General features: G+C 43.5%; 1 protein-coding gene across 1 annotated transcript in view; it reads right to left on the reverse strand.

Annotated features, from left to right (window-relative positions):
• The window catches only part of LOC123952617 (histone-arginine methyltransferase CARM1-like), a 287,622-nt gene extending 272,013 nt beyond the window's left edge, over positions 1-15,609 (reverse strand). Inside the window, exon 1 of the mRNA XM_046021869.1 lies at positions 15,450-15,609. Within this exon, the coding sequence (XP_045877825.1) occupies positions 15,450-15,609 (160 nt within the window). The remainder of the gene's footprint in view (positions 1-15,449) is intronic.
• Between the last annotated feature and the right edge of the window lie 10,336 nt (positions 15,610-25,945).

The raw sequence follows: 25,945 nt of genomic DNA on the forward strand, positions 1-25,945 counted from the left end.
CCCTGCCTGTATTCCAGCTTAAAGTTCCCCCCAGACATGTTGATTTTTTAAAACTTTATTTATCCTGAGTCTATAAAACATTAACATAGCTCAGTAAATGGGAGCTATCCAAAAAGATGTATTCTAAGAAATGCCAACCCTCTCTCTCCAATTACTTCCGCCTTTGGACTCGATTCCCATCTACCCCGTCTAGGCAACCATGCACCCTTCTTTTCCTTCTTGTGGGCATGAATTTCAGGTGCACTAGTACTTTTCTCCTTCTTTCTTGTACAAAACATGGTGCATAGATACTCTTTTCTATTCTACCTTTTTCACTTATGCTGGATATTAATACTTTATGGTTTCTGTTGCAAAAACTTTCAGTTTGTCATTTTTATTATACAATATTTTGAATCCAGTTAAAAAGCCTTCCTTCATACAGATAAGACAAGAATCATGTATGTTTTCTTCTGGTTCTTAAGTGATTTTGTTTATATTGAGATTTCTGATCCACCTGGAGTTTATGCTTGTACATAATGTGAGGTATGAGCCTCATTTTATCACATTCCAAATGGCTAATGTGTTGGCCCAGAATAACACACTGAAAAGTCCATCTTTGCTCTGATGATTTAAAAATAGCTTCTTTATATTTCCAGATATTCTTGGGTCTGTTCTGGACTTCTTATTTTATTCCATTGATCGGTCCTTCTCTTCATGTTTTCATTGTAGGGGCTTTGAGGTGTGTTTTAGTGCATGGTAGGGCTACTTTTCCTGCATAGCTTTTCTTTTTTAGTATTTTCCTGGCTATTTATTGTTCCACCTAAACTCCAGTAGCAACTCATCCCATTCCATTTAAACAAAAATCTTCCTGGTATTTTATTGGGATTGTGTTAAATTTATAAATTAACTTAGGGAGAACTGACATCTTTATGAGGTGAGTCATCCTTTCCAACAGGGGTAGGACTCTAACTTATGCACATACTTTTGTGTCTTTCAGGAGAGTTTTTGCAAATTTAGTGTTAAATTAATTTTCGGTATTTAATCTCCTTTGTTGCTATTTTTAAAAATATTTGTTAAGATTTTAATTTTAATTCCAGTATAGTTAACATAGTTACTGGAGGGAAGTTGGTGGGAGGATGGGTAAACTAGGTAATGGGGATTAAGAAGGGCATTCATCCTATGTTGCTATTTAAATGAGGTTTTTCCAACATTATGCCTAAGACTTGGTTATTGTTTCTGTAACTGCAATTTCAGTTTCTTTATGTTAATTTTCTATTTTGCTACTTTCACTAAATTCTATTTATTTTGAGGGGAAGTTTACCATTTTTTCTCTAGGGTTTCCCAAGTACATAATCATATTACCTGCAAACCCAAATAGTTTTACTTCTTTTCTAATACTTATCCTCTGCCTTGGCTATAACTTCCAGGACAAGACTGAGTAGTAGTGGAGATATTAGGCATAATTTCCTTGTGCTTAATCTTAGTGGACGTGCCTCTAGTGTTTTCCCACTAAGTAAGATACAGCTTTAAGAGTGAGTTTTATATATATATAATTTTATTTTATTAATTTATTTATTTTCAGCATAACAGTATTCATTGTTTTTGCACCACACCCAGTGCTCCATGCAATACGTGCCCTCTCTATTACCCTCAACCTGGTTCCCCAACTTCCCACCCCCCGCCCCTTCAAAATCCTCAGGTTGTTTTTCAGAGTCCATAGTCTCTCATGGTTCATCTCCCCTTCCAATTTCCCTCAACTCCCTTCTCTTTTCCATCTCCCCATGTCCTCCGTGTTATTTGTTATGCTCCACACATAAGTGAGACCATATGATACTTGACTCTCTGCTTGACTTATTTCGCTCAGCATAATCTCTTCCAGTCCCGTCCATGTTGCTACAAAAGTTGGGTATTCATCCTTTCTGACGGAGGCATAATACTCCATCGTGTATATGGACCACATCTTCCTTATCCATTCATCCGTTGAAGGGCATCTTGGTTCTTTCCACAGTTTGGTGACCGTGGCCATTACTGCTATAAACATTGGGGTACAGATGGCTCTTCTTTTCACTACATCTGTATCTTTGGGGTAAATACCCAGTAGTGCAATTGCAGGGTCATAGCACTGCTGGGTATTTACCCCAAAGAGTTATATATTTTTAATTAAATCAGATTTTGTCCAAAGATTTTTTTACTATCTCTGGAGATATTCCTGTGATCTTTTATTCCTCCTTTGATCTGTTAACATAGTGCATTACTTTACTGGAGTTCCTAATAGCAAACCAAGCTTGCATTCCAGGATTAAATGTCATTTAATCATGGTTTATCAGTTCTTTTTTGTGATGTTGGATTCTGCTGGCCAAGGTTATATTAAGTACTTTTGTATCAATATTCATAAGTGATATTGTTTTCATAAGTGTTGTGTTCATAAGTGATATAATTTTCTAATTCTATTGTCACTAGCTTTTTTTTTTTTTTTTTTTTAGATTTTATTTATTTGACAGAGAAATCACAGAGAGGCAGGCAGAGAGAGAGGAAGGGAAGCAGGCTCTCCGCTGAGCAGACAGCCCGATGCAGGACTCGATCCCAGGACCCTGAGATCATGACCTGAGCCGAAGGCAGCGGCTTAACCCACTGAGCCACCCAGGTGCCCCTATTGTCACTAGCTTTACTTTTAAAAATAATTTCAATACTCTAGAATATGTTATGAAGCACTGGATCTACCTGGTCTCTGCAGGTTGGGTGGGACTCCCTTGTGAAACCACTGGGGTTTGGTGCTTCCTTATGGAACAACTACCTTATAACCGTCTCTATTTCTTTGATGAAAATAGGTATATGTAAGCTTCTATTTATAAGGGAGTCAATTAATTTAGGAAATTTCCCATTCTGTACAGGTTTTCAAATTTATTTGCATGGATACTGACAAAAGAATCTCTAATTTTTAAAAAATTCTTCCATTTTAAGATTATATCCTCCTTGCCTTCTCATTTTGAATATTTATGCCTTCTTACTAGGTTAGTGGTTTGTATATTTTGCTAATTTTTTTCAAAAACCATGACTTTGACTTATTAATTAAATCTACGTTTATTATTTCCCTCCTTGTTCTTTTTTATTTTTCTAATATTTTCTAGCTTCTTGAGTTTACAATTTGCTTCCCTTTCATTGATAAAAGTGTTTAAGGCTGGGACTCTTTCTTTAATCACTATGTCAACACACATCATACACATTTTTCTATCCTTATGTCCATTTTTAGATGTACAATTAAATACATCAAATTCTCATCATCAGTCCTTCTGCTGAAGCTTATCCACTTCTATCTTAGTGGGATTCCAATAGATTCTCAGGGAGGCTCCTGAAAAAACATGAGCTCCTGCATTTAAAATAAAACAAAACAAAAAACAAATGTGGGACACCTGGGTGGCTCAGCTGGTTGAACATCTATTGGACTTGTGATTTCAAGTCAGGTCATGATTTTGGGGTGCTGAGCTAGAGGCTCAGCATCAGGCTCTGTGCTCAGCACAGAGTCTGCTTGATATTTTCTCCCTCTGCCCTCCCCCTACTCACTCACACTGTCTCTCTTTGTCTCAAATCAGTCAACAAATCTTTTAAAAACACACACATAATGATGCTGTTCTACTGGTGACGACACTTGTATGTTGTTTTTGAACAACAAACATGTCTTTAAACAGCTAAAGCCAGTCTCACACTTTTGCCTTTGTAAGACATTTTATCTTTTTGCCATGTAACTCTGAAGATTTTATAAAACATCTTTATAAAATTTAATAATGCTACTCAGTTAGGTCTCAGAGTTACTTGTTATGGGCCAATAGTACCTGATACCTAGTAAGCCCTTTCAATATTTAGATTCTAACTTTTTATTTACTAGAAATAAGGGGGTTTTTTAAAGTTACAATTTTAAATATGAATTCTGTCCTATTGTTTTTTCTATCTTTCTTTCAGGGACTCCAATTATACCTAATTGGATCATCTTCGCCTACATTTCATTTCCAAACACTTTGTCTTTTTTCTTTTTTAATCTTGTTTTTATTCTCTTGATATATTCCTAATTTTCTTCAATGCTCTTACTAAATTTTCATTTGAATCTCTTATTTCTTAGGGAATTTTTAAATTAGTCCTTATTTCTTATATAATTTAGACTATTCAATGCTTTTCCTGAATTTAATCAATCCTTATTTTGGTCTTTTTTTATTTGGTGTCCATTTAGGTTCTTGGATTTTAAATTTCTGTCTTGGAATGGTTTGTTTTTTCAAATCCCCAAATGTTTATTTGAGAATATCTTATTCTCTTTCATTTAGTGGGTGGAATTGTTACACACTGAATTAATTTAACTCTCATTTACTGCTGTATTTTCATGGTATATATATATAAATGAAGGCTGGTTATGCCTCTGCATTTCTGGGTAGGAATGGTTTGGAGTGTTTTAAGAGAGACCTTGTTCAAGAATTCATTTTTCTATTGATATTGACATGCGGTAGATTTACAGGATAGCTTTTTGAGTGGGATGTTTGTTCCCTGCTTTTTTCTTTTGCCTTGTAGGACCACAAATGTGCTTCCCTTTACCCCACCTTTACCTGTGGTTTTCAAAAGGTGTGTCTCCATTTTAAACTCCTTCTCGTCTCCTGAAATGTCACCTTTCTAAAACTTCCTCTTTTATTTGCAATGTTAAGTTTGTTCCTTGATGTCAGGTTCCTGATCTACAATATCGCTTTTTTGTTCCTCATAAATGTTCACTCTTGTGGTGGACTTCACAGTGATGACTTTAGATCAATAACAGGTATGCTGCTAGTTCTTCCTTCTCAAGTCCAGGAAAGTGATCAGGGACTGCCCTTGTAATTCCCAAGGGCTTACAGCAGGACAGTGAGAGAGAACTCACCAGGATTCTATGTTTATTTTTATAGTCACAGGCATTTTGAAGTTTGGACAGTATTTTATCTTCTTGTGATGCTGAGAGCATAAGTTTTAATCCTCCTCCTTTTTATTTCTGTTTTGGCAAAAGGTATGCTGGGAGATTAGGATTTACGTCATGACCATTAGCTCCATTAGCCAGGAAATTTATATTTCCTAATATTGTCCACCATAGGGGCGTCTGGGTGGCTCAGTGGGTTAAAGCCTCTGCCTTCAGCTGGGTCATGGTCCCGGGGTCCTGGGATTGAGCCCTACGTTGGGCTCTTTGCTCAGCGGGGAGCCTGCTTCCTCCCCTCTCTCTCTCTCTCTCTCTCTCTCTGTCTGCCTGTGATCTCTGTCAAGTAAATAAATAAAATCTTTAAAAAAAAAATACTGTCCACCGTAAAAAAGACTTCTAATGACAGCTATGAGAGCCCCAGTTTTCCACTTTTGCATAAATACATACCGCAAAGCAGGTTTACTAATTCTCTAGTAAACTATTGTTGTGTACTATTATGCCTACAATGACGTAGGAAGATGGCACAAAAGACTTAGGAGTATTTGAGGGTCTATGCAAAAAACCAGATACCCCCACCACTGCAGCTAACTAGCTGAAAGTGAAAAATATGAGACAAAAAGGAAAGCAGAATGTTGAGGAGCAGTTACATGGTCTCCAAGTACCTGGTGAGAGACGTTTGCCACATAGGAAACGTGGTAATATTTGGTAATTAATCTCTGGGGCTACCATAAAAAGATGGACATGAGTTTATGATTCTTTCTAGTCTTGTTTACCTCTTGTACCTCAGTCCCCTTGGGTTGTCTATTTTCTCTTATTCTGTTAATACTGTGGTTTTGGGTGTCTGTGATAGAGATTTCATTCTATGAACTTAAGAGCTGGTGAGCTCCAGAGGTACAATCAGGAGGACCACACTGAGAAAGGTAAGTGCTCACATGTGCTTTTCACAAGTAGTGGGGTTCTGAGTCCACACACTGCTGACAACAGTAGTCCATGTGTCTAGTAGGTAAAATGATCAAGAGTAAGACTTATACAGAAAATCTGGTTATTCTTGATTACTGGTTAGGACTTATAAGGGTGCAGACAAAGAGAGGTAATTATAATTATAAATGAAGGGACTATCAGAAATAATGAAAATGACTATGACATTTCACAATCTTACTACTTGCCAATGACAGAATATGCTGCTTTGGAAGAAGTTTACACAAAGGCAGGCGTACTGCTTCAAATGATATGAAGTCCCTATTTCCTGCGCTCTAAGCTCCATGGAGAAAACTGTCTTCTCTAGCTTTCTGAGGAACTTGACTTGTTAGCCATTCCAGGCCCTTCTGAATGCTGGCTGTTATCTACACTTTGCAAATATGTTTGACCCCATGTGAACTACGCTAACTAAAAGCATAACAACACATTTAAAAAAGAACGAGGAAAAAAAAAAAAAGAGTGGGGAAGCCTGGAGATGATTCCCAAAACACTAAATGGAGCTTTGTTGAGGTGGACATTGCAAATCAGTATAACTGCTCCCCCTCTTTTGTGGGATTACTAGTTTAAAGTTCAGCACGTGTTCTGATTAGGAAGGATTTGCTCCAAGAGGAACAAAATTAACCAGTAAGAGCAAAAAGAAACTTGGTTGGTTATGAGAAAGGTTACGAAAAACTTAGTGCACTGTAATTATGGCAGAAAAAAGCTGATGTGGATTCTAGGTCCATATTTTCCAAATAAAAATTACAGTCCCCCGGCCCCCATAAGCTACATTACTACACCCCCTAGAATCAGGGCCTACTGCACATCTCCCCAGAAACACAGAAATGATTAGGACACGGCCCTGACGTCAAGAAGCTGAAAGGCAAGGCCCACAGTGTTTGTGAACGGCTTTGCCACCAGATCATGTATGCCCCGTCTAACTGAAATTCAGGGAATCGAATGCTTTATGAAAAAAAGAGAGGGGGACAGAAAAATCACAACTCTTCCTGTGAGTCAACGGAGAAGAATCATGTAAGTTGGTAAAGAAAGCACGTTCTAAACTGTTCTCCAAGGAGACCGGGAGAGAGAGCCGAAGTGGACAGTGGGGCTGAGCTCCGGGCTGCTCTTTCATGTACGAGCGGGCTGAACCTGCACGTTTATTCCACGTCTCTGAGCCACAGTCTCTTCTAATGCTATCATTATTCTTGCAGATTAGAAAATTAATATTCATTGCCTATTGCTGACATGTTCTCTGCTCTTCTGATTTGATATTCCTAAAAATCTAAGGAAACAGCATTCACACCCTGAAGCATTTGTCGTCTTGTAGAAATGGGATTTTTAAAAAAGTTCCTTCTCTGAGGGAGAAAAAATATGAAATCAGAAAAAAGTCTCCCTGGAAGGAAAAAAATAAGTTTCCTCCAAAGGAAATTCACAAAGCAATGATGCAGACCTTCTGTTTTCCAAGCACAAGGAAGCACTCTGAGGGCTCGGATTCCAGCCCCAAAGGCTGGGTGTGCATCTCAGGTCTCTACCATAGACGACTTCTGGAACCTGCTCGTTTTCTAAGCGTTGCATCTCCCGTTGACCCGCAATGCTTGCCTTGGGATCTTGCCACCATTAGCTGCACTCGGTTAGGCTAGGAGCCAGGCACGCGACTCAGACCTACTTAACCTATTTCCTGCTCTGATTGATGGATTTTCATTCATCTTTGATTTTCTGATACTCAAGTTCCAAGGTGGAGCTGTTCAGACAAGCCTGTCCAGAATCTAACTCCACGTTTTTTAAAACATATATTCTAAACCTATGACTGTGTAAAGGTCGAGGTTTAGGAAACATGTTTTCGATCATGACTTCAAGTCATGAAACCATGGAGGCTCCAGAGCTCAGCGGCAACCATACAGCGCACCACCTGTTTATCCCCCCTAAGAGGCAACAAACAGTGACAGCGCTGGCTTCCTTTCTCCTTCCCTCCCTTTCTTCTTTCCTTCCTTATCTCCTTCTTCCCCAATGTCATACTGACTTCTTTGTTTCACGGTATAAAACGTCACTGTAATTTCTAGTATTTGAAACAACGGCGCCCTGTCTCCCTTGTGAGTGACTTGAACATGCTTCAGTGTCTGACCCAAAACACAAATTTACCTTCAGTACATCTCTTCGCCACAAAGAAGAAAAGCTAGCTGAGCACTCCACACAAAGAAACGAAGTCATGATGAAGTCATGCTGACTAAAGACTAAACATAAGTTACCACGACAGGATTTGTCCTAATCCTAAAGCGGGGCCTTGTCCATCGGGCTCTCCAAAGTACAACAAAGGCCCAGGAAGCGTGAAGCCCATTGGGGCTGATTTTTCGTTCCACCAAGAATAGAGCTCTGCTCAGATATTTTGAATACTTTCAGAGACCTGCTCGGGTTCTGCAGGTTAAATGCAAACCCCCTGAGAGATCCAGGGCAGGACTACACCTGATAGCTAATCTAAAGAAAATGATTCCATGGTGTTCAGCAACTCCTGTTAGAACCCCAAGTATCTTTTTCTCAAACAGGCCTGTCAGAAGTCCAGCACGAAGACCCTGATCCTTTCCAAATGGCTCTAGAATGTATGTTCTGTGAATGTGGTGACCTTTTTTGCTCACTCCTTACGGCAGGCAGACTCCAAGAAGGTGCTCAGTGATCTCTGCCTCCCGGTACTCATGCCATGAGGTAATCCTCTTTCAAGTACGGATTGGCCTAGGGACTAACCCACAGACTCTCAGACAAAGGTCAGGATGCCACTTCCACGATCAGGTTACATGTGACTGAGACTTTCGTCTTGCGATCAGCCCTCCATCTCTTGCTGGCTTTGAAGACGTGTTGCCAGTTTGGGCAGGTGTATATACAAGGAAATGGAGATGGTGTCCAGCAAATGGGCAGCGAGAAGCCAAGGCCCTCAGTGAATAGCTCTTCATGAACCCAGTTCAGCCAAGAACCACACATATGATCCCACCCTAGCCAAATTTTTCTGTGAAATCTCAGTACCAGCCACTGATGGCAGGTTCTGAGAGACTCTGAGCAGAGGGCCCACAGAAACAGCCCAGACTCCTGACCGCAGAAATGAGGAGGTAATCAGCATGTGTTGCTTCTAAGCCACTAAGTCTGTAGTTACTTGTTACCATTGTTGCCATTTCCCCAGTGCCCGGAACAGTGTCTGGCTTGTGGTGGGTAGGCAATAAACACGAACTGCATGAATCAATAAATGAAATGAATTCCTGTCACTGACGCAGGGACAGTTACTGAAGAAAGTTAGCAGGCATCACAGTGCTGTGGTGTACAACACAACATGGCGAATAAACTCAATTTTCTACAACAAATATGCTAAAGAATGCAATTTTCTAAAATACACATATAGTAAGTAAATACAATTTCCCATAACAAACATGTTAAACAAGCTTTTCAGCAGTCGTAATAGCCTCAAAGTTGACTTATATTTCCCAGGAGATCACCCTAAGCTTTCTATAGTTAAAAACAAAATATGACTGGAGACCTATTTGCCCTTCTTAGTAAAGCGACTGGCTAGGAACTCCATTTCATGATGACAAGAGTCAGAATATGCAGAGTTCGGACCGAGACAGTCCCTGCGCCTGACCTGGCTAGTGCTCACCATTCTTGATGCCTTTATAGTGCCTAATTGGAAAATACACTTCAACTTTCTTACTCACACTCTGAGAAGCATTTGGGTCAACCTCTTCCCTGTTTCTCAAAAGTTTCTCATTAAATATTCTTACAATTTGTGGCCTGAGATTCCGACTTCAGTCTTAACGGAAGTCAATCATAAAATTCTTTTATTTCTCATTACAAGTTGTGGTAATTGCCTTGAAAGCAAAGGGCTGAGAGATATGGTGGTGGACACAACGGGAACAGTGGGTGCTCAGCCTGACGAGAAGCCCCTTCTCCAAACAGAACTTTCCAACTTTGAACTAAAGGATGAGTAGGAACCAAATATACCAAAGGCCGGAGTGGAGATGTGGATTTGGAAAAGCATTTAAAGCAGAAGGAACAGCACGTAAAAAGGTCCAGAGAAATGATTCCTCAGCAGAGAGGCTGACGTTATAGACTCCATAGAAGACAACAATACACACAGTAAATCTACTAGAATCACAAAATATATTTTTCTCATATAGTCTTTCAGGAAGTCCAGCATGGACAAAGAATCCTGAAGCTTTCCAAATGGTTCTAGAGTGTAACCTCCATAAAAGTGGTAGCTTTGCTTTACAGCTGCTTGCCAAATATCTTTACATTATTTCTAATTGACAATTTATTTGGAGAATTAACAGAAGTTTTTTTTTTTTTTTCACATTTTCACATTTCACATTTTGCCATGAAGTCTCTGGGGAAGAAGCCCACAGTGGGAGGAAGCACTGTGAAAGGAAGCCAAACCATGGGGAGAGGCCGCGGTAGGCTCCCCACTGACGGTCCTAATCTTTGAGTCACCTTCATTTTATTCGTCAGGGTTCTCCAGAGAAACAGGGGTGGGGTGTCCATGTATCTGGCAAACCTATAATCTGCAGGGAAGGCCAGCAGGGTGAGTACCCAGGGAAGAGCCAGCGCTACTGTCCAAGTCCAAAGGCCATCTGCTGACAGAATTCATTCTTGCTTGGGGAAGATCAGTCTTTGTTCTGTTAAGGCTTTCAACTGAGTGGATGAGGCCCACCCACATTCAGTGTGGGCAACCTTCTTTACCCAAGTCACCATTTAAACATCAGTTTCATCCAAAAACACCTTCATAGAACCATCCAGATAATATCTGAACAAATATATGGGTACACAGCCCACCCAAACTGACACAAAATTTAACCATCATACCAGCCCCGATATTAGCCCAGGTAAATGAAGCCGTCTTGCATCCCCCAGACCAGGCTGGCCACCAGCTGCGTCCCAGTGATTAGCCTCAGTCAATGCCACAGGGAGCAAGAGAATCACCAGCCATCCCCTGCCTGGTCGCTCACTGAGAATATGGAAGCACCCCAAAAATAGTTGTGAGTCAGGGAGCTTAACGATGGCTTGTTACATTCTAAGAAGAACTGGGGCACTATCTCGAATTCCCGTTACTCCCCGTCTCCCTCAGTGAGCATCGGCTCCCCTGGCCATCCCAAACCCGCCAGCTCCTTGCAGCCTCAGGGCCTTTCAACCTGCCGTTCTCTGCCTATAGTCTTCTTCCTCCAGTTCTCTGCTTAGCCAGCTCCTTCCATCCTTCCTGCCTCAGATCAAATACTACTTCCTCAGAGAGACCTTCCCTGATTACTCTCTAAATGGGCCTCCCTCCCTCCCTTTCTTCGTCTGTTTTTCTTCTTCCATTGGGTTCGTTTTCTTCAAACCATTTATCTCACTGTGAAATTGTCCTGCTATGTCATTGGCGAGCATCTTCCCCCAATTAAAATATTAGCTCCATACAGACAGGCTTTATCCAGCTCATGTACTGCTCCCCCAGTGATTAGTGCAGAACGTGTTCAATAAATATCTGTTGAATGAAAAGCAAATGAATGCCTATATCATTTGTAGGGGACTGACTTCAGGATTCTGATCATAGGCTTCAACTTCCTGAGTCTGTTATCACAGAATTTAATGAAGGGAGATTAATACTCCCATGTGATACAAAGGCTGTCTTGCTCGGACTTTTCTTCTGCTCTTTTCTCCCCTTCTAATGAGACGAGCAACCACGAGGGAACAAAAAACCTAGCATCCTTTTAAAATACCTCAGAGAAAAAAAATCACTGCATTTTTATACTTGATTATTTGTGTGGCTTATTTATATATTTCCCTAGCTCTTCCAGATGAATTAAAAGACAGCGCTAAACTTAGCAAGGGAAAAAATGTTCTCTCCTTTCTCCTGGAGATCCAGTCTACCATTAAACTTTGTGTGACACAGTCTCAGTTCTTAAATTCCTTTCTCCTCCACCCCTCCACCCCCATCATGGCACTGACCTTGGAAGAAGGGGTGGAGAAGCAGCAGGCCCATCTCCTACCGGCTCTCTGCTTTCTCTCCGTCTTCCAGTTCTTCCCCATACTTGAGGTATGAAGATAGTATTTCTCCCTGTCACCTGAACTCCAGACGTTACCCAGAGGCCCATCCTGCTTGAGGCCACCCCTCCCAGCCCAGCAGCCAGCCACACCCACCCTATATACCATCCCTACCAATTCTCTTATGTTCTGATTCTCCCTTGTATTAACACGTCTTTTATTTTGGTATCTGACGCTTTGACATCTGGGGTCTTGTTGACCCCAGACGGCCCCTCCTAGGTTAACCAATTCCTAGAGAGAGCAAACAACTCACTGCAAGCACACTTTTCAAACACAAGCCAACCAATTCAGAGCCCACACCTCCAAGACCCCTTGACTGGGCTCTCACTCTCCAGGCCACTATCCACCTGCCATAATCAACCTGCAGCCAGGCGCCAGACAACTTGGGACAGCCCTGGTTCTCCAGACCCCGCTGAAATTATTCAAACCTGTCAAGCTAAGCCTGCTGATCTTGCCTCCCCCATTCCTTCCCACAGAAACCACAGTGAAGTCTCTTACCCACAATTTCCCTTACTCTGTCTGTCTCCCACCCACCCCCAACACACCTATTGCTTCTTCCTGTGTCCGCCACAATGGCGTTGTGTGCCCCCACCCCCACCCCCCCGCGGAGAACTATAAGCAGCTAACTTTCCAGCGGCACTCAGCACCTGGTTTACCTCAAGTTTTCTATGAATATACTGTATTTTAAAACATCCCTCTAGAGACTACGTCAAATCAGTTGTCTTAATCATTTGGGGGCAACTCAGATTCTGCACTCAGTGCTCGGTATTTAAAGTTTTATTTCTGCAACATTTAAAAATTCTTGATTTAAATCACTGATGCACTCAAGAAACTTTTATCGATGTCTTGTGTGTACTGAGTATTGTGGAAGACTCTGGAGATAAAAGGATGAATCAGGCATGGTCTCAGGCAGGCTTGTGGGAGGATAGGGACTCAAAAAAAAAAATAAGAAAGAAAAGGAATGAATGACTGTCTTCTCAGAGATCTCCTGGTGCGTTCCCTTTATAAAAATCATCGTCAGTTTTGGGGGGGTTGAAATGAGAATAAACTGGTTTCTCTTGCTCTGTTCCCTTTTTTACATGACAAGCTACTGAGATTAGTAATCTAAAAGATTGTTCTGTTTCTCCCCGTTATCATCTACCAAACTTAATTAAGCTTCCTTTGAAACATCTTCATAGAAATACAGCCTAGCTATTCCTCAGAACAGCCTGAGAAAACTGTTGTTTGGGGGACAGAATATAAAAATAACATTAATAACAACAGTGAATAGTTACTGAGCCCTTAATATATGCCAGGCATTGCACCAAGCATGATGCATGCATTATTTTATTTAATGGCATAACATGTGTACTGCCATCCTTGTTTTACAGAGGAAGAAACCGAAGTCTTACAGAGGCTGAATAATTTGCTAAACTCAGCACAGCCCATAAAAGGTAGCACCAGGACTTGAATCCAGGCCCCGTTACTCGGGACCCTACTTGTTTAGTAACTAATTCCATATGTGAGCTAAGAAACTGTACCATTTTCTAAAGGTACATTGCTTAGAACCATTCTTAAGGACTCTGGACCCATCCAAAAGGCTTTATCCCAGGAGGAAGTCCTAACCATTCGAAATGCGGCTACTGTATTTGAACACACCCAAATCTTTCTTCTAAGAGTTCATGAGAATCTGTTTTTAAACTCGCTCGGCCTGCCCATCCTACAGCGGTCTAGCTGGTCACACAGTAAAATGAGCTACTAACAAAACAACTCCAGAATAGCTTCTCTCCCAAAACTCTCCATAGAAGGCTTTAACAATTGCGTTTCAGGATTTAAGCTATAAGAGAGTGAGCTCTCCTCTTTCTGGTTAGTGATTCTTTCCCAAGGAATTGTCAAAATTGGGTGACAATGACTGCCTGCCCTAGCTTTAATTTTCCCATTTCCATTACTCTGGTCTAACCCATCCCTCAGAGGTTACCTCTAGACTCTAGTGACTGCATTAAGGGAAAGCATATTCCTCTCTGTAAGGTAATTACATCCACACAGGCCAGGCATCCGTAACTTGCAGAAGAGTCTATGACTTCAATCACCCTGAACCTCAGGGATTTCTTCTCTTAACACATTATTTGTGGGAAAGAAATTCATGGACACCAAATAATGTGTAAATCTCAAATCTCTGCCTTTGTTTCTGACGTGCCTGGCTACCCATTAAATCAGATGACCATCACTGACAAAATGAACACTTTTCTGGCACCTTGAGTTTTAAAATTCCCAGGAGAAAGACTGGAAGCTTCTTCCTTTTTTGTTTTTCCCTCTTGCAACCAAAAGAGAAATCTAGGAGTTGCTGAGTAAGGCTTTTGATCCCTTGCCAAGACTCCAGCTAAGCCACCAGGCAAATAATATTTAATATTTCTCTCTTAAAGACCCAGACTTCCCCAGCCCAGCCCAGAGGGAAGCGAGAAGACACATGCAAAGGCTTTCTATTATCCCACAGTAAGCAGGTATTGAGTATCTACTGTGTCTGTCTGTCCAAAGGCCTTGGAGACACAGCAGTGAACTTGTATTCTCCTTCTCACAGAGGAGCAGGTCAGTAGTAGTGTTATTTGAAATTCCCACTGAAACCAACACAGAGCACTTTAAACAATTCTCAGAATCTTAAGAAGTTAGGGCCAGAAAAAGAAACTCCAGGAGTCTTTGGAGGCTTACAGCTGTCTGGGGCTCTGTTCCCTCCGCATACTAGAACGGGGTATTTAATATAAGCTGCCAAGAGGAGCTGTTATCCCATCTTATTTATATGTAAAGTTTGATGCTGCGGAATGCACATTTTCTGCCCGGCAGTTCTATAGGTTTCCTTGGATTCTCAAAAAAGTCTAGGATCCTATACGAATTAAAAGCATTCCTCAACATACCCACAGCTCCTGGAAGCCAGAGGTCACCCGTCGTTGTAAAAGGTCCCTTTTTTGAACCAAAATGTAATGTCCAGTGGAGACCACATTGGCCACGACAGCCACTCCCACTGGTGAACAAGCCACACAGCCCTTCCCAAGCATCAGAACTTGGCCCACAGAAAGCTACAGGCATGGCGGGAGGGTGGCCAGCGGCCGGGGAGGGAACAGGAGCACAGCAGGCCTGGAAGTAAGGAGACAGACGGGGTTCCCTGCCCTGCCATGCTCCTGAGTAGGTGCCCTGCGAGGACATCGCGCGCCTGTCTTCTCCAGACCTGACTTCTGACACCTCTAAGTTCTGGCCAGTACAAGTTCTCAGGGCCCGGCTGCCCACGGCTCCCAAGTTCTTGGAGCGCAAGAGAGACCCGATTTGGGCCAGCGGGAGTAGGGGGGAAGTAGCCTGGCATTTCCTCTAGGCGAGCCTCGGGTGCACACCTCCCGGGGCGACAGAGACGGCACAACCCACACTTCCACGCGCCCGATAGCACACGCGCGCTCCGCACACATCCTGGACACGCAGCCGCGCCCCCCCACCCACCCACCCAACGCGCACCGGGCGCACGCACCGCGCTCGCGCGCCCCCGGCCCCAACTTTCAAGCGGGACTCAGTACTTCACCGTCAATCACCGTCGCGTCCGCCTCCTCCCCCTCCGGGTGCACCTCCAGTCGCAGAGACTTCGGGGTCGTGGCCGAGAGCGGCCCGGCCCCGAAAAGCTGCTCCTCCGTTACGAAGCGCAGTTGCACGCGGAACTCCAGGCGCGCGGGGACCTGGGCCATGGTGCGAGCGCCTCCTCCGCGCTGCTCGGCGCCCCAAGAAACTGCCCGGGGAAGGGGGAGGGACTTGGAAGCGCAAGCCACCTTCCTCACCTCCGCGCAAGTCCGAGCGTCCACCTCTGCCGGCCCAGGACTCCTGCGGGCACCTGCAGCCCCGCGTCCCCGCGTCGCCACCCCCCCCCCCCCCCACACCGCAGGCGCTGCGCAGGTGCTGGGGGGCCACCCCTCCAGGCCGCTGTTCCTACGCTCAAGTTTGGGGAACTCACGAGGCACCTGGAGGCACTGGGGGTTTGGAAGCAGAAGGGTGACACCTGCTGTTCATTGGGACTGCTCTGTGGGCGTGGGCGTTGGCTTGGAAATGGCCTTGGCCCGGGCTCTCTGCTGGGTGGGCTCTCTCCCAGTCCAGGTGGTTCTGGGGTGCTCATGGCCACGTGGGAGCAACCATCCCAAGTGCAGAATGCTTCTTCACTGACAGGGTCCCGACAGCAGCAGCAGCAGCAGCCAGGTGGTGGGGGAGTGCTGAGACCCTCATGCAACTGTCAGGGCTCAAATGACCACATTCTTCCCCCATCACTTGGAACTGCAAACTTGCTTGTTGCTGGATGGTGAACCATCTCTCTAGTCCTGGGTCAGAAGGGCTAGGGACTCTTGTCCCCAAGCAGATGCCTGACTCCAACAGCTACCCAACCTAGCCAGCTGGCTCCGGCGTCAAAGGACAGGGGCTCCAAACCCCAGGGAGCCACATCACACGTTAGTCTTGTGCAGAGCGAAGTTGGTCTTCTGGTGCAGAGGATTAAGAAGAGGAAGTAATCTTTCTTTTGACCAGTGTCCCCCACAGTCATAGACTCAAGTGCCATAAAGGGAACTTTCCTTCACTTTCTGAACCAGCTTGTTTGTGTCCTTGGTCTCTGATGCGCCAGGCAGAATGGAGTGCAGGAAGGAAGTGAGGACTGTACATCCACTGGGATTCCCGCAGGCTGACTTGGTAACAATGAGCTCCCCCAGAGGCCATGGGGTCTGTAACTTCAGAGTTTCCCACCTGGACTGGTAAACCCAGCCAGGCTTTATGAAAGGCCTGGTCTCAAGGGTCTCCCCCACCCCCACTCCACATCCCATTGTTGTCCTTTTTTTGATGTAGCCACTCGGGTTCCTCACCTTACTCCCTCCAGAGAAGTTTTCTTCCCTCCTTCTTTGTCTCTTATCTCTATCAAAGAAGTATCATGCTCTTCTTTCTTATTTTGTTCTTACTTCCATCTGCCTCATGGCTTTGATTTGTGCCCTGGGAGCCTCCTGGAATCAGATGTCCTTTTAATAAGTTGGAGTTCTGGAAAGGGTTTCTAGTTTGAGGCCCACAGAACACTTGCATTCTGCCCTACCCCAGCCCTTACTATATCCTTCTGCCTGTCCTGCTTCTGACCTCCTCGAAGTGCTCTCCTGCCTTCCCAAGTCCTTTCCCTCATCAATCACTTGTCCTTTCCCTTGTCATCGATCCTTGATGGCACTACGTACTTCCATGCTACTGAAGACCCTCCAAAGTACTCTTGACCTCTTTACGCTTCTGTCAAAAAGCCTTGTTCAGCCTTCATATGTGTCACCTGGTAACTGGAAAGTAAATCTGGGAGGACAGATGTCTGATTTACACTAAAAGTGAATGGTGGATGTTGGTAAAGCATGTAATTCTGATCTCCGGGCCGTGAGTCTGAGCCCTGCATTGGGTGTAGAGATTGCTTAAAAAGAAAAAAAAAAAAAAAAAAAAAGGCATCTCTAGAAGGGCAGTATCTTGACCTTAGTAGAATTCCCACGATATGCTCAAGAAATCTGGAGTTCTGATATGTAAAACAAACAAACAAACAAAAAAACAATGGTAGTCCTTCCTCCACATTAATGCAAGGGGAAGACACTGAACTTCAGCTAACTTGAGCAAAAAAAAAATCAAAATATTATGATGAAGTCTAAGTTCTGGTCATGACTAGATTTAGGAACTCAAGGTTACCACATGGCCTTGCCTCCATTGTACAGAAAGGTCTTGGTCATATACTGGAAGGTACCACAAATTTACATTCCAGCAAAGGCGACGCTCCTTCTCCTCTCCAAATCAGCTAGGGTCACTTGTAAAGGACTAGTTTCCTGTGATGGGTCTACCCAGCTGTGACTTGGACCAAGGAGACTGGTAGCATTACCAAATTAGCATCATCTGAGTGAGGGACGAGCCGATACCCACAGGAAGGAGGCAGTTGGGAGGACAAAGCAAGAACTAACCATGGTGTCTCACAGCGCTTCCCACATGCCTGGCACTGTATTAAGCATGTCATGTACACTGTTCACTTATTCCTTCCCACCACCGTGGGGAAGACATAGTGTTACTGCCCTCACTTTTCTGATCAGGAAACAGGCACAAAATAGTAACTAACTCACCCAGTTATAGCTGAGAAGTAGCAGAAGTCCTCTACAACAGCTCAGACACAAGAGTAAGTCTCCAGTAGCACTTACTACCACTTTCCAAAGTTAGAAGCTACTAGACTAACTTCTTGGTATTCCAAATGGATACAACTCAAAGCCCCAGAACTGTAAACACAGAAAAACGTACAGGTTCCCACTTTCTTCCCTCTTGTCTTCCCACCCTCTCGAAGGTGGGTAAGAATTCCTTAGGCTTCCTCTCCTGCGAATGTTCTGTTCGGCATTTGAGTAGCCGGATGCATATCTGAGCAGATTTACCTGGCCCAAGCCCCAGCAGAAAGTTCCATGAATCAGTTTCTCCAACTTCTGTATTGGATGGAATACCTCTATTTGAACCTCTATTTGAACCACCACTACATTCCACTTTCTGTCTTCAGTTTATCCAAAATTTCTTCTCAGGGCTGCCAAACTTTTTTTTTTTAAACCAGGAGAGTTACTGGGAAGACAGAAGAGCTCCAGCCTGTAACAGAACATGCTGAGATGAATTGGGCTAACTTCTCTGCTGAGTTCCCATCTCTGGTGTGCTGGAGGAAGGAGGCCGTGCTTTGCCAGCTGTTCGCAGAGAATGAATGGGGCCAAAGGATCAAACTGGGGAAGCCAAAGACATGATCCAGATTCTTCTTCTTATGAATCCAAAGCCATGATCCAGATTCTTCGTCTCGTGTATCCTCTAGAAGGCATAAGTTCTCTCAGAAGGAAGAGGAGGACCCCTGGTACACAGTTTCCCTGAGACACCCCCCCCCCAACCCATCATTGCCACCTCCTGATTGACTGTTGTCATACAGCATCAACTCAGGAGCACTTACGTTTCTCCTGAGTATAATCTGCCCAAAGTTTTCATTCCCCAAGTAACACCTGGAAAAGGACCTCTAGTTAAGCTCATCTGCAGGGGCCTGTGACAGCAAGCTCAGCATGCAAAGTGTCTTCAATGGGCAAGTGCTGAGTTGAGAGAGAGAACAGAAGTCCGGCAGTGGGTGCAAACCTGGAGATCAGAGGATCTCTGGGTGAGCATATGTCCCTTCATCCATCTCCTATCTTCCACAGGGAGCACCCCAATCTGTTCATGGGCTACATTTCAACAGCTTAAATCTAGACTAGGTTCTTCAACCCCTGGTGAGCTCTTCCTTGTACCTATTAGCAGATTCCACCTCCTGGTCCAGACATTGCTTCAGAGAAACTCAGGCCAGAGTGCCCCCTTCCCCCTTCCCCTGATCTCAAAATGTATTATCCTCAGCAACATGACAGCCACATGGCTTGTTATGGTGCTCCACAAAAAAAATCTGCACCTCAGCGGAACAATTTAGAAATAAATTTCTACATGCCACAAAGCTTCTGATGTCACTCATAAGTAATAAAAACGGAATATAATAATCCGCCCGTGATCTAGCCCATTAAACACTTGGAGTCAAAACTCTTATTTGAGTTTCCCATATTTGTGATTTTACCTATTCACCAAAATGTAGCCCTCAAATCAATATTACCAATGCCTTCACGATTATTTGCCGACGCACGCTGGGTGCTGAAAATTTGAGTCACCTGATGAACACATTCCCAGCTGAGGCTGAGCAAAGTGACATTCTGTCCTCTTGTTTCAGCTCTTTCCCTGCAAACAAGCGGTCTTTCTGCAGTCTATTTAGTATCCTGTCTTTCGCATTTCATATGCAATTTGTTGGGGATTTTGCTGTTTAAAACAGTCCCCAAGCACAGTACTGTCTACCGCTCCTAAGCACAAGATGGCTGTGAGGTATCTTACAGAGAAAATACTCGATTTAGATCATCTTGGCTTAGGCATGAGTTATGGTGCTGTCGGCTGTGAACTCAACGTTAATGAGTAAATAATATATATTAAAATAATGTGTCTTGAAACAGATAAACACCTAACACAAGGTTATATACTGACTGACAAAAGTGTAGCCAGGGGCTTGTAGGAACGTAACATTGTATTTCCTCTAGGAGCAACGGTTCAGTGTTAGCAGCAGCTTTCTAGAATATAACTATCTTGAATGACAGGAACTGACTATATTTTACCACAGTAATTCATTTTTGATGGTGCTTGGCGAAGAGACCTTTGTAACTATCAGACAATGCAAGATACCACTTCAAAGCTTAGGCCCAGCCTCTGCATCCACAGCTTGGTGAAGGGCACACCTGCTGTTCCTGCAGGTGCAGAATGAGGTGGTCTGAGAGAGGGGGCAGAGTGGGGGAGCATACCAGGCATCGTTACTAGCCCTGAGTTACTGGAGGAGCTCAATGTCCTGCATAATACAGGAAGGACTAACTTCATTATGAAAGATGGGGGACATTATGGGGAAAAACAAGAAGAGTGTTTATCTTCTTCCTTGGAAAACAAACTACACGGAGAAAGAGGGAAAGAGGAAGAGAGCAAGAGAATGATCCAACAATCACTCTCTACACTGGTGGGCTTCAAGCCATGGTATGCGAAGACCCAACTTGGAGGATTTTAAGGGAATGGATTTCCAGATCTACTGCCACAAGTATTTTTCCTAAAACTGATCTTCCTGAGGAGTATGCACAATGGAGATGCTCACTTTATTAAGGAAAGCCATCTTTCCCTTATCCTAATTTTACTAAGGCTAATTGCCACGGAGTACAAACGCATCCAGCGCACTAAATAAAGAGACAAGTTAAAATACTGCCCTAGGTATACAGAAAGTAAATGACTACAATCTGTTAAAAGTCAGGTAATATCCAATTCTTTATTTTCAATGAAACTGTGGGAGGCCTAATTGAGCTATCAACTGAGAGATTATTAAACATAATTTTAGGTGGTAGATTACTCTTTGACCCTTGGCAACTCCCAGCAATCACGAAGGCCATGAAATAAGAGGCCCGATGCTTAACCTTCCCTAGCTTCATGGCACAGTGATGCCTCTGCTGACCCCGTGGGGAGGACACAGCACTTTCTCCAGAAGACGGGTCCAGGAGCACCCGCGTGGCTCAGTCAGTAGCGCATCCAACTCTTATTCTCTGGGTCATGAGTTTAAGCCCCACACTGGGCATGGAGATTATTTAAAATAAGCATGAACACCTTATCCAGGGTTACTGGGAGGGAGTAGTCCCACAGGGCTGGGAATGCAAAGAAGGGACAATCATGCTGAGAAGGGTGCTAAGGAGCCTGGGAGGAAGAAGATCTGGGGCCAGTCCCAGGTGCTTTCCTTATTACCGGAACAGCCCAGGCAAATTACTCTGGTGCCCTGAATTTACAGAAGCTTTTATAACAAGCCACCAGGACCCTGTGGGGTCCGTGTAGAGATAAAATGACGCTGCAGAACAAGAACTGACTCAGAGCTATCATCACTCTCCGCACTCCTGGAAGGAAACAGGACAAAGTAAAAGTAAAAAGACAAAAGCCGAAATAAACCGTATTCCCTCACCTGAAGGCTACCACTGGAATTATTTTACAAGAGTCAGCTCATTTTTTTTTTCCTATTGGCCAGCTAATCTTGGCGTTAAATCAGCTTTTGTTATTGAAAAACAGACAAAAACCAGTGTGGCTATCCACAGGTGTGAGAGATGTATGTAGGATTGACTCCATACTCCTCTGATAAGAGAAAAAAAAAAGACTGGTTAGTTACAAGACACACGAGCTGCAGCTCTACTTATTTTTGTTTTTGTCGTTCTGTCATTTGTTTATGGCTTAGTGACTTACATGGTGCTCATGCCCAGAGGCGCACTGGCATGTTTTGTAAACTAGCAAATAAACAGCGATGCTCCAGATCCATTTGTATGGAGGCAAAAGCAAACATAAAAAGACAGATTAGGGAAAACAAGCTGGATTGAGAAGAGGATTGCAGGGTGGGAGGGGCATTTTGAAAAACTAACATAATTATTAGTAATCTGCCAATCCCTATTTAAATCCAGGGTCAGACCTCCTGCAAGTCAGTTACAAAGAAATGACTCTGCTGATCGTCAGCTTGGAGCTCTCCCCAGAGGGATGATGTGTTTGGATGAGAAGATACATGATCTCTCACGAGGTTCTTTTCTTGATCTTCAGTCAGAAATTACAAGGCAGACATAGAAAGCTTACTGACCCACCTCTTTATTTTTTATTTTTATTTATTTATTTGACAGAGAGAGAGAGATCACAAGTAGGCAGAGAGGCAGGCAGAGAGAGAGGGGGAAGCAGGCTCCCCACTGCGTAGAGAGCCCAATGCGGGGCTGGATCCCAGGACCCTGGGATCATGACCTGAGCCGAAGGCAGAGGCTTAACCCACTGAGCCACCTAGGCGCCCCCACCTCTAATTCTTTTAGCAACTCACCAGAAGCCAGAATACACTTGATTATTTGATTTATTAGATAGTGTTATAGAAAGACTAAAAGGGATGATACCAAAAAAATGTACAAGTATGTATTTCACTAACACACCCATATTCTTTTCAATTCTTCCATACGTAGAAGAAAGTTGCTTCACCAGTTCAGTCCACCCAGTTGTCAGGTCATCTGTATGTTTAGAACAACAGCTGATATTTATTCAGTGGTCTACACGCATTGTCATTTGTACATATCCCATGGTTGCAGATGTACCTTTAGGCCAGGATTAGCGCTAGTCCCATTCTGAAGGGCAATGCTGGTCACACTCCCTCACGCACAATAATTCTAGTTCTCCCAAGATCTTGGGCGCTGCCGCTCTGCTGCTGGTGGACTTCACTTAATGCAACTCGGTTCCAGCCTTGGAAGGAGTTGCAGCCAAAGTGGAGCCGCAGGTTAAAACGTGCAGCAGCTAATCCAGGAAGCTGAAGAAGTGCGGAGAGATAATGCAGGATAACTGCCGCATTCAGTTACAAGTGAGTGAAATCTGCCGCTCATTGGTTTTGCCACAGATATTCTCAACCATTTCCATGTCCTTTCAAAGCTGTAATAATAGCTTGTTTGTCTTTTCAGGGACACATTGACACAAAATTTCCAGAAGGGGCAAATGAAGGAGAGTGGGATTATCTTAAAGAGCCCTAACTCCTTGCTTGTCAACCAATGAGTACATCCCTTTCATCCCTCTGTCATTCCTGCATGAGCCTGGAAGTACAGCACAAGGAGCACTTGAACCTCCTGCAGCGCCCTGAAGTCCTCATCCGCAAAGCGAGGATGGTAACTCCAGAACCAAACACTCCGTGCAAAGACTGAATGACTCCTGCATAGGAAAGCAATGACGCTGCCCAGGGAAATCACCCTGCACTCCGCAGGCTCTGAGGGCACCTTGCTCACTTGTCTCGGAGCACTCATCTCAGATTCCACCTGTGTATGTAGGGGGTGTGTGTGTGATGACTTCATGGACACCCCTCTCCCCTGCACCGCTGTAAGCCCCACCAGCGTCGGTTTTGCTCACCGTTGAATCCACAGTGCTTCACGCAGCTCCTGATTCCTAGCGGCCGCTCAGACAATATGAACTGAATGAAAGACAGTAGGCGGCCCATCGTAAAAGCTCGGTGAACGTCAATTTAAAAACGAATACATACAGATATTCGGTGCCATCAAAATGAGAAACATACAGGAGGAAGGCATTCCTAATCATTAAGAGTCTGAATCTGACGCGGGAGCTGGCTGCAAAGCTAACACGGTGTTTGCGGGGGGGGCGCTGGGCTTCCTCGCTGCACCCGAAGCAAACACTGACGAGGCTCGTGTTTAAGAGTCGGGCCATTACATACTAGGAAAAACTGTCTGAGCCACTGGTCTCTTGGGTCCCCCTTGTTTGCTTAAGAATCTACTTTGTCTCTGATTCTTTTAAATGAATTGCCTGTTCCTTCTGAGTTCTCCTTCTTAATGGAAAATTTAAATCAGCGATAAGCAAAGAATCTTCGAAATTTACAAGCACAGTGCAGATGTGCAGCTCGGTAGCTCCTAGAGGTCTGCCAAATTCGTCAAATTTATAATGATGGTCTGGGGGGAAACTGTTCAATTAGATTGCCGAGAACACTGACACACACAGAGCACATAAATTTTTACCTTTCAAGGATCAAAATTAATTTTTGGTATGAGGACATTATTAGGATGACAGTTTTACCATACAAGTTAAAAATGGGAATTGCATAATAGGACAGAGACACTCTATCACTGAGCTCCCCGTCAAGGCGCACTGCAGTGTGTGTGTTCCAGGGACAAAGAGAAATAAACAGCTGAGCTCCCGAGGCAGAAGTGGCACAAGGAGACAACATATTCCAACTAATTGCAGAAAATAAAAATAAATCTCAAAACAATTTTTATATACACATAAATGCAAAGCAGGCCATTTTCGACAGTTTTCCCAAGCTTTGTCATCAGATCTAAACCTGCAATGCTTCTGCCGTCTGTCTAATACAGCGTTCGATTGGAAAGCTTTCAAAATAAATTCACCTTTCTTCTGTAGTTTGGCATTAAGGGTCTACTCTCCTTCTTCCACCACTAATTATTATCCTCGAGAAGTTATGTCACTATTAAGAAAAGGCTGAAGATAGCGTTCTGGTTATTTATGTATACAGTTTCCAGTTTATTATGGAGCAGAGACAGGGCTCTCAGTCAGCGAATGTGTCCTTCCAACGCAGTCTCCCACCTCTTCACCTCTCTCTGCCCCAAGGTCTCCACCTTACGAGAAGGGGATAATAATAAACTTAACTTCACAGAGTAATGGCCTGGATTATCTTCTTAATTTTTTTTTTTTTTAAGTGTATTTATTTGAGAGAGAGAGAGAAAGAGGGAGAAGGAACGCACCAGCAGGAGGAGGGGCACGGGGAGAATCAGACTTCCTGCTGAGCAGGGAGCCTGAGACAGGGCAGGCTCCATCCCAGGACTCTAGGACCATGACCTGAGCCAAAGGCTTAACCAACTGAGCCACCCAGGCACCTATCTTCTCAATTCTTACTTACATGCGTGGACTTGAAATTCATTTCTATTCCCCAAAGAGCAACAGTTCATAGTATAACCATCAGGTCTGGCAATAGGAATAATGTATGTAAAAATGCTTAGTAATTCTAAGACCTACACAAAGAATTTTATTAATGTTATTTTATATACCTTCCCAAGAAAGGAAGGAACACGGATGCTGGCCATTTGTAAAAACAGCCCCAAATGGTCACTTGTGAGCCCAGCTGCCCACAGGTTTGCTGAGCCCACGCCTCCTTAGGTCTTTCAAAGTGGGCAACACTCAGTACTTTGCATCGACCTTCAGTGGTACCTGCCAATTATCTTCCCCAGGTAGCAGCTAAGAAGGGCTGTACTCTAAAAAAGCTGCAATCTTCCTCTTTAAAAATAGAAAACCACTTTAACTTGTGTAGGCTTAACGCAAGTGGGGACGGAGAACTAACTCAACCTTAGTACACTCGGAGAATTTTCCTCCTTCGTATCTTAAAACAATCTGTTTTTCAAGTTTCTCTGAAAATCAGGAACAAAATCAGGAACAAATTGGTCAAAGAGGACATTTAATTGGTAAACAAAAAGGAAGTATTATTTTCCCAGTTTTTTATGCATATTACTACAACTGAGAGGAATAATCAGCCTTGAGGATAATTAGATTTTTCAATTTTCAATCATCATTTAGTTCACAAGCTACAAACTACCAATTCACCAAAAACAAAGGAAATACAAATGTTTTTCACAAATAAGATCAGATGTTCAAGCTCAAGTTGGAATGTGTGAAATAAAAATCTAAAGAAAATCTTTCTTCTGTAGAATCACAAAAGATTTCAAAATCACATTGGTGAAACATTCTGCTCATTGATGATTGTTATGTACATTGATAAATCTCTCAAATTTCAAAATATCTGTCTCACTACTCGGCAATTCCACTTTCTTTGGTAAAGATCTATTTATTTATTTTAGAGAAAGAGAGCAAGCATGCATGAGCAGGAGGAGGGACAGAGGGACAGAAATCCTTAGGCAGTCTCCTTGCTGAGCA

This window comes from Meles meles, chromosome 11 (genome assembly GCF_922984935.1).
Source record: "Meles meles chromosome 11, mMelMel3.1 paternal haplotype, whole genome shotgun sequence".
Classification (NCBI taxonomy): domain Eukaryota; kingdom Metazoa; phylum Chordata; class Mammalia; order Carnivora; family Mustelidae; genus Meles; species Meles meles.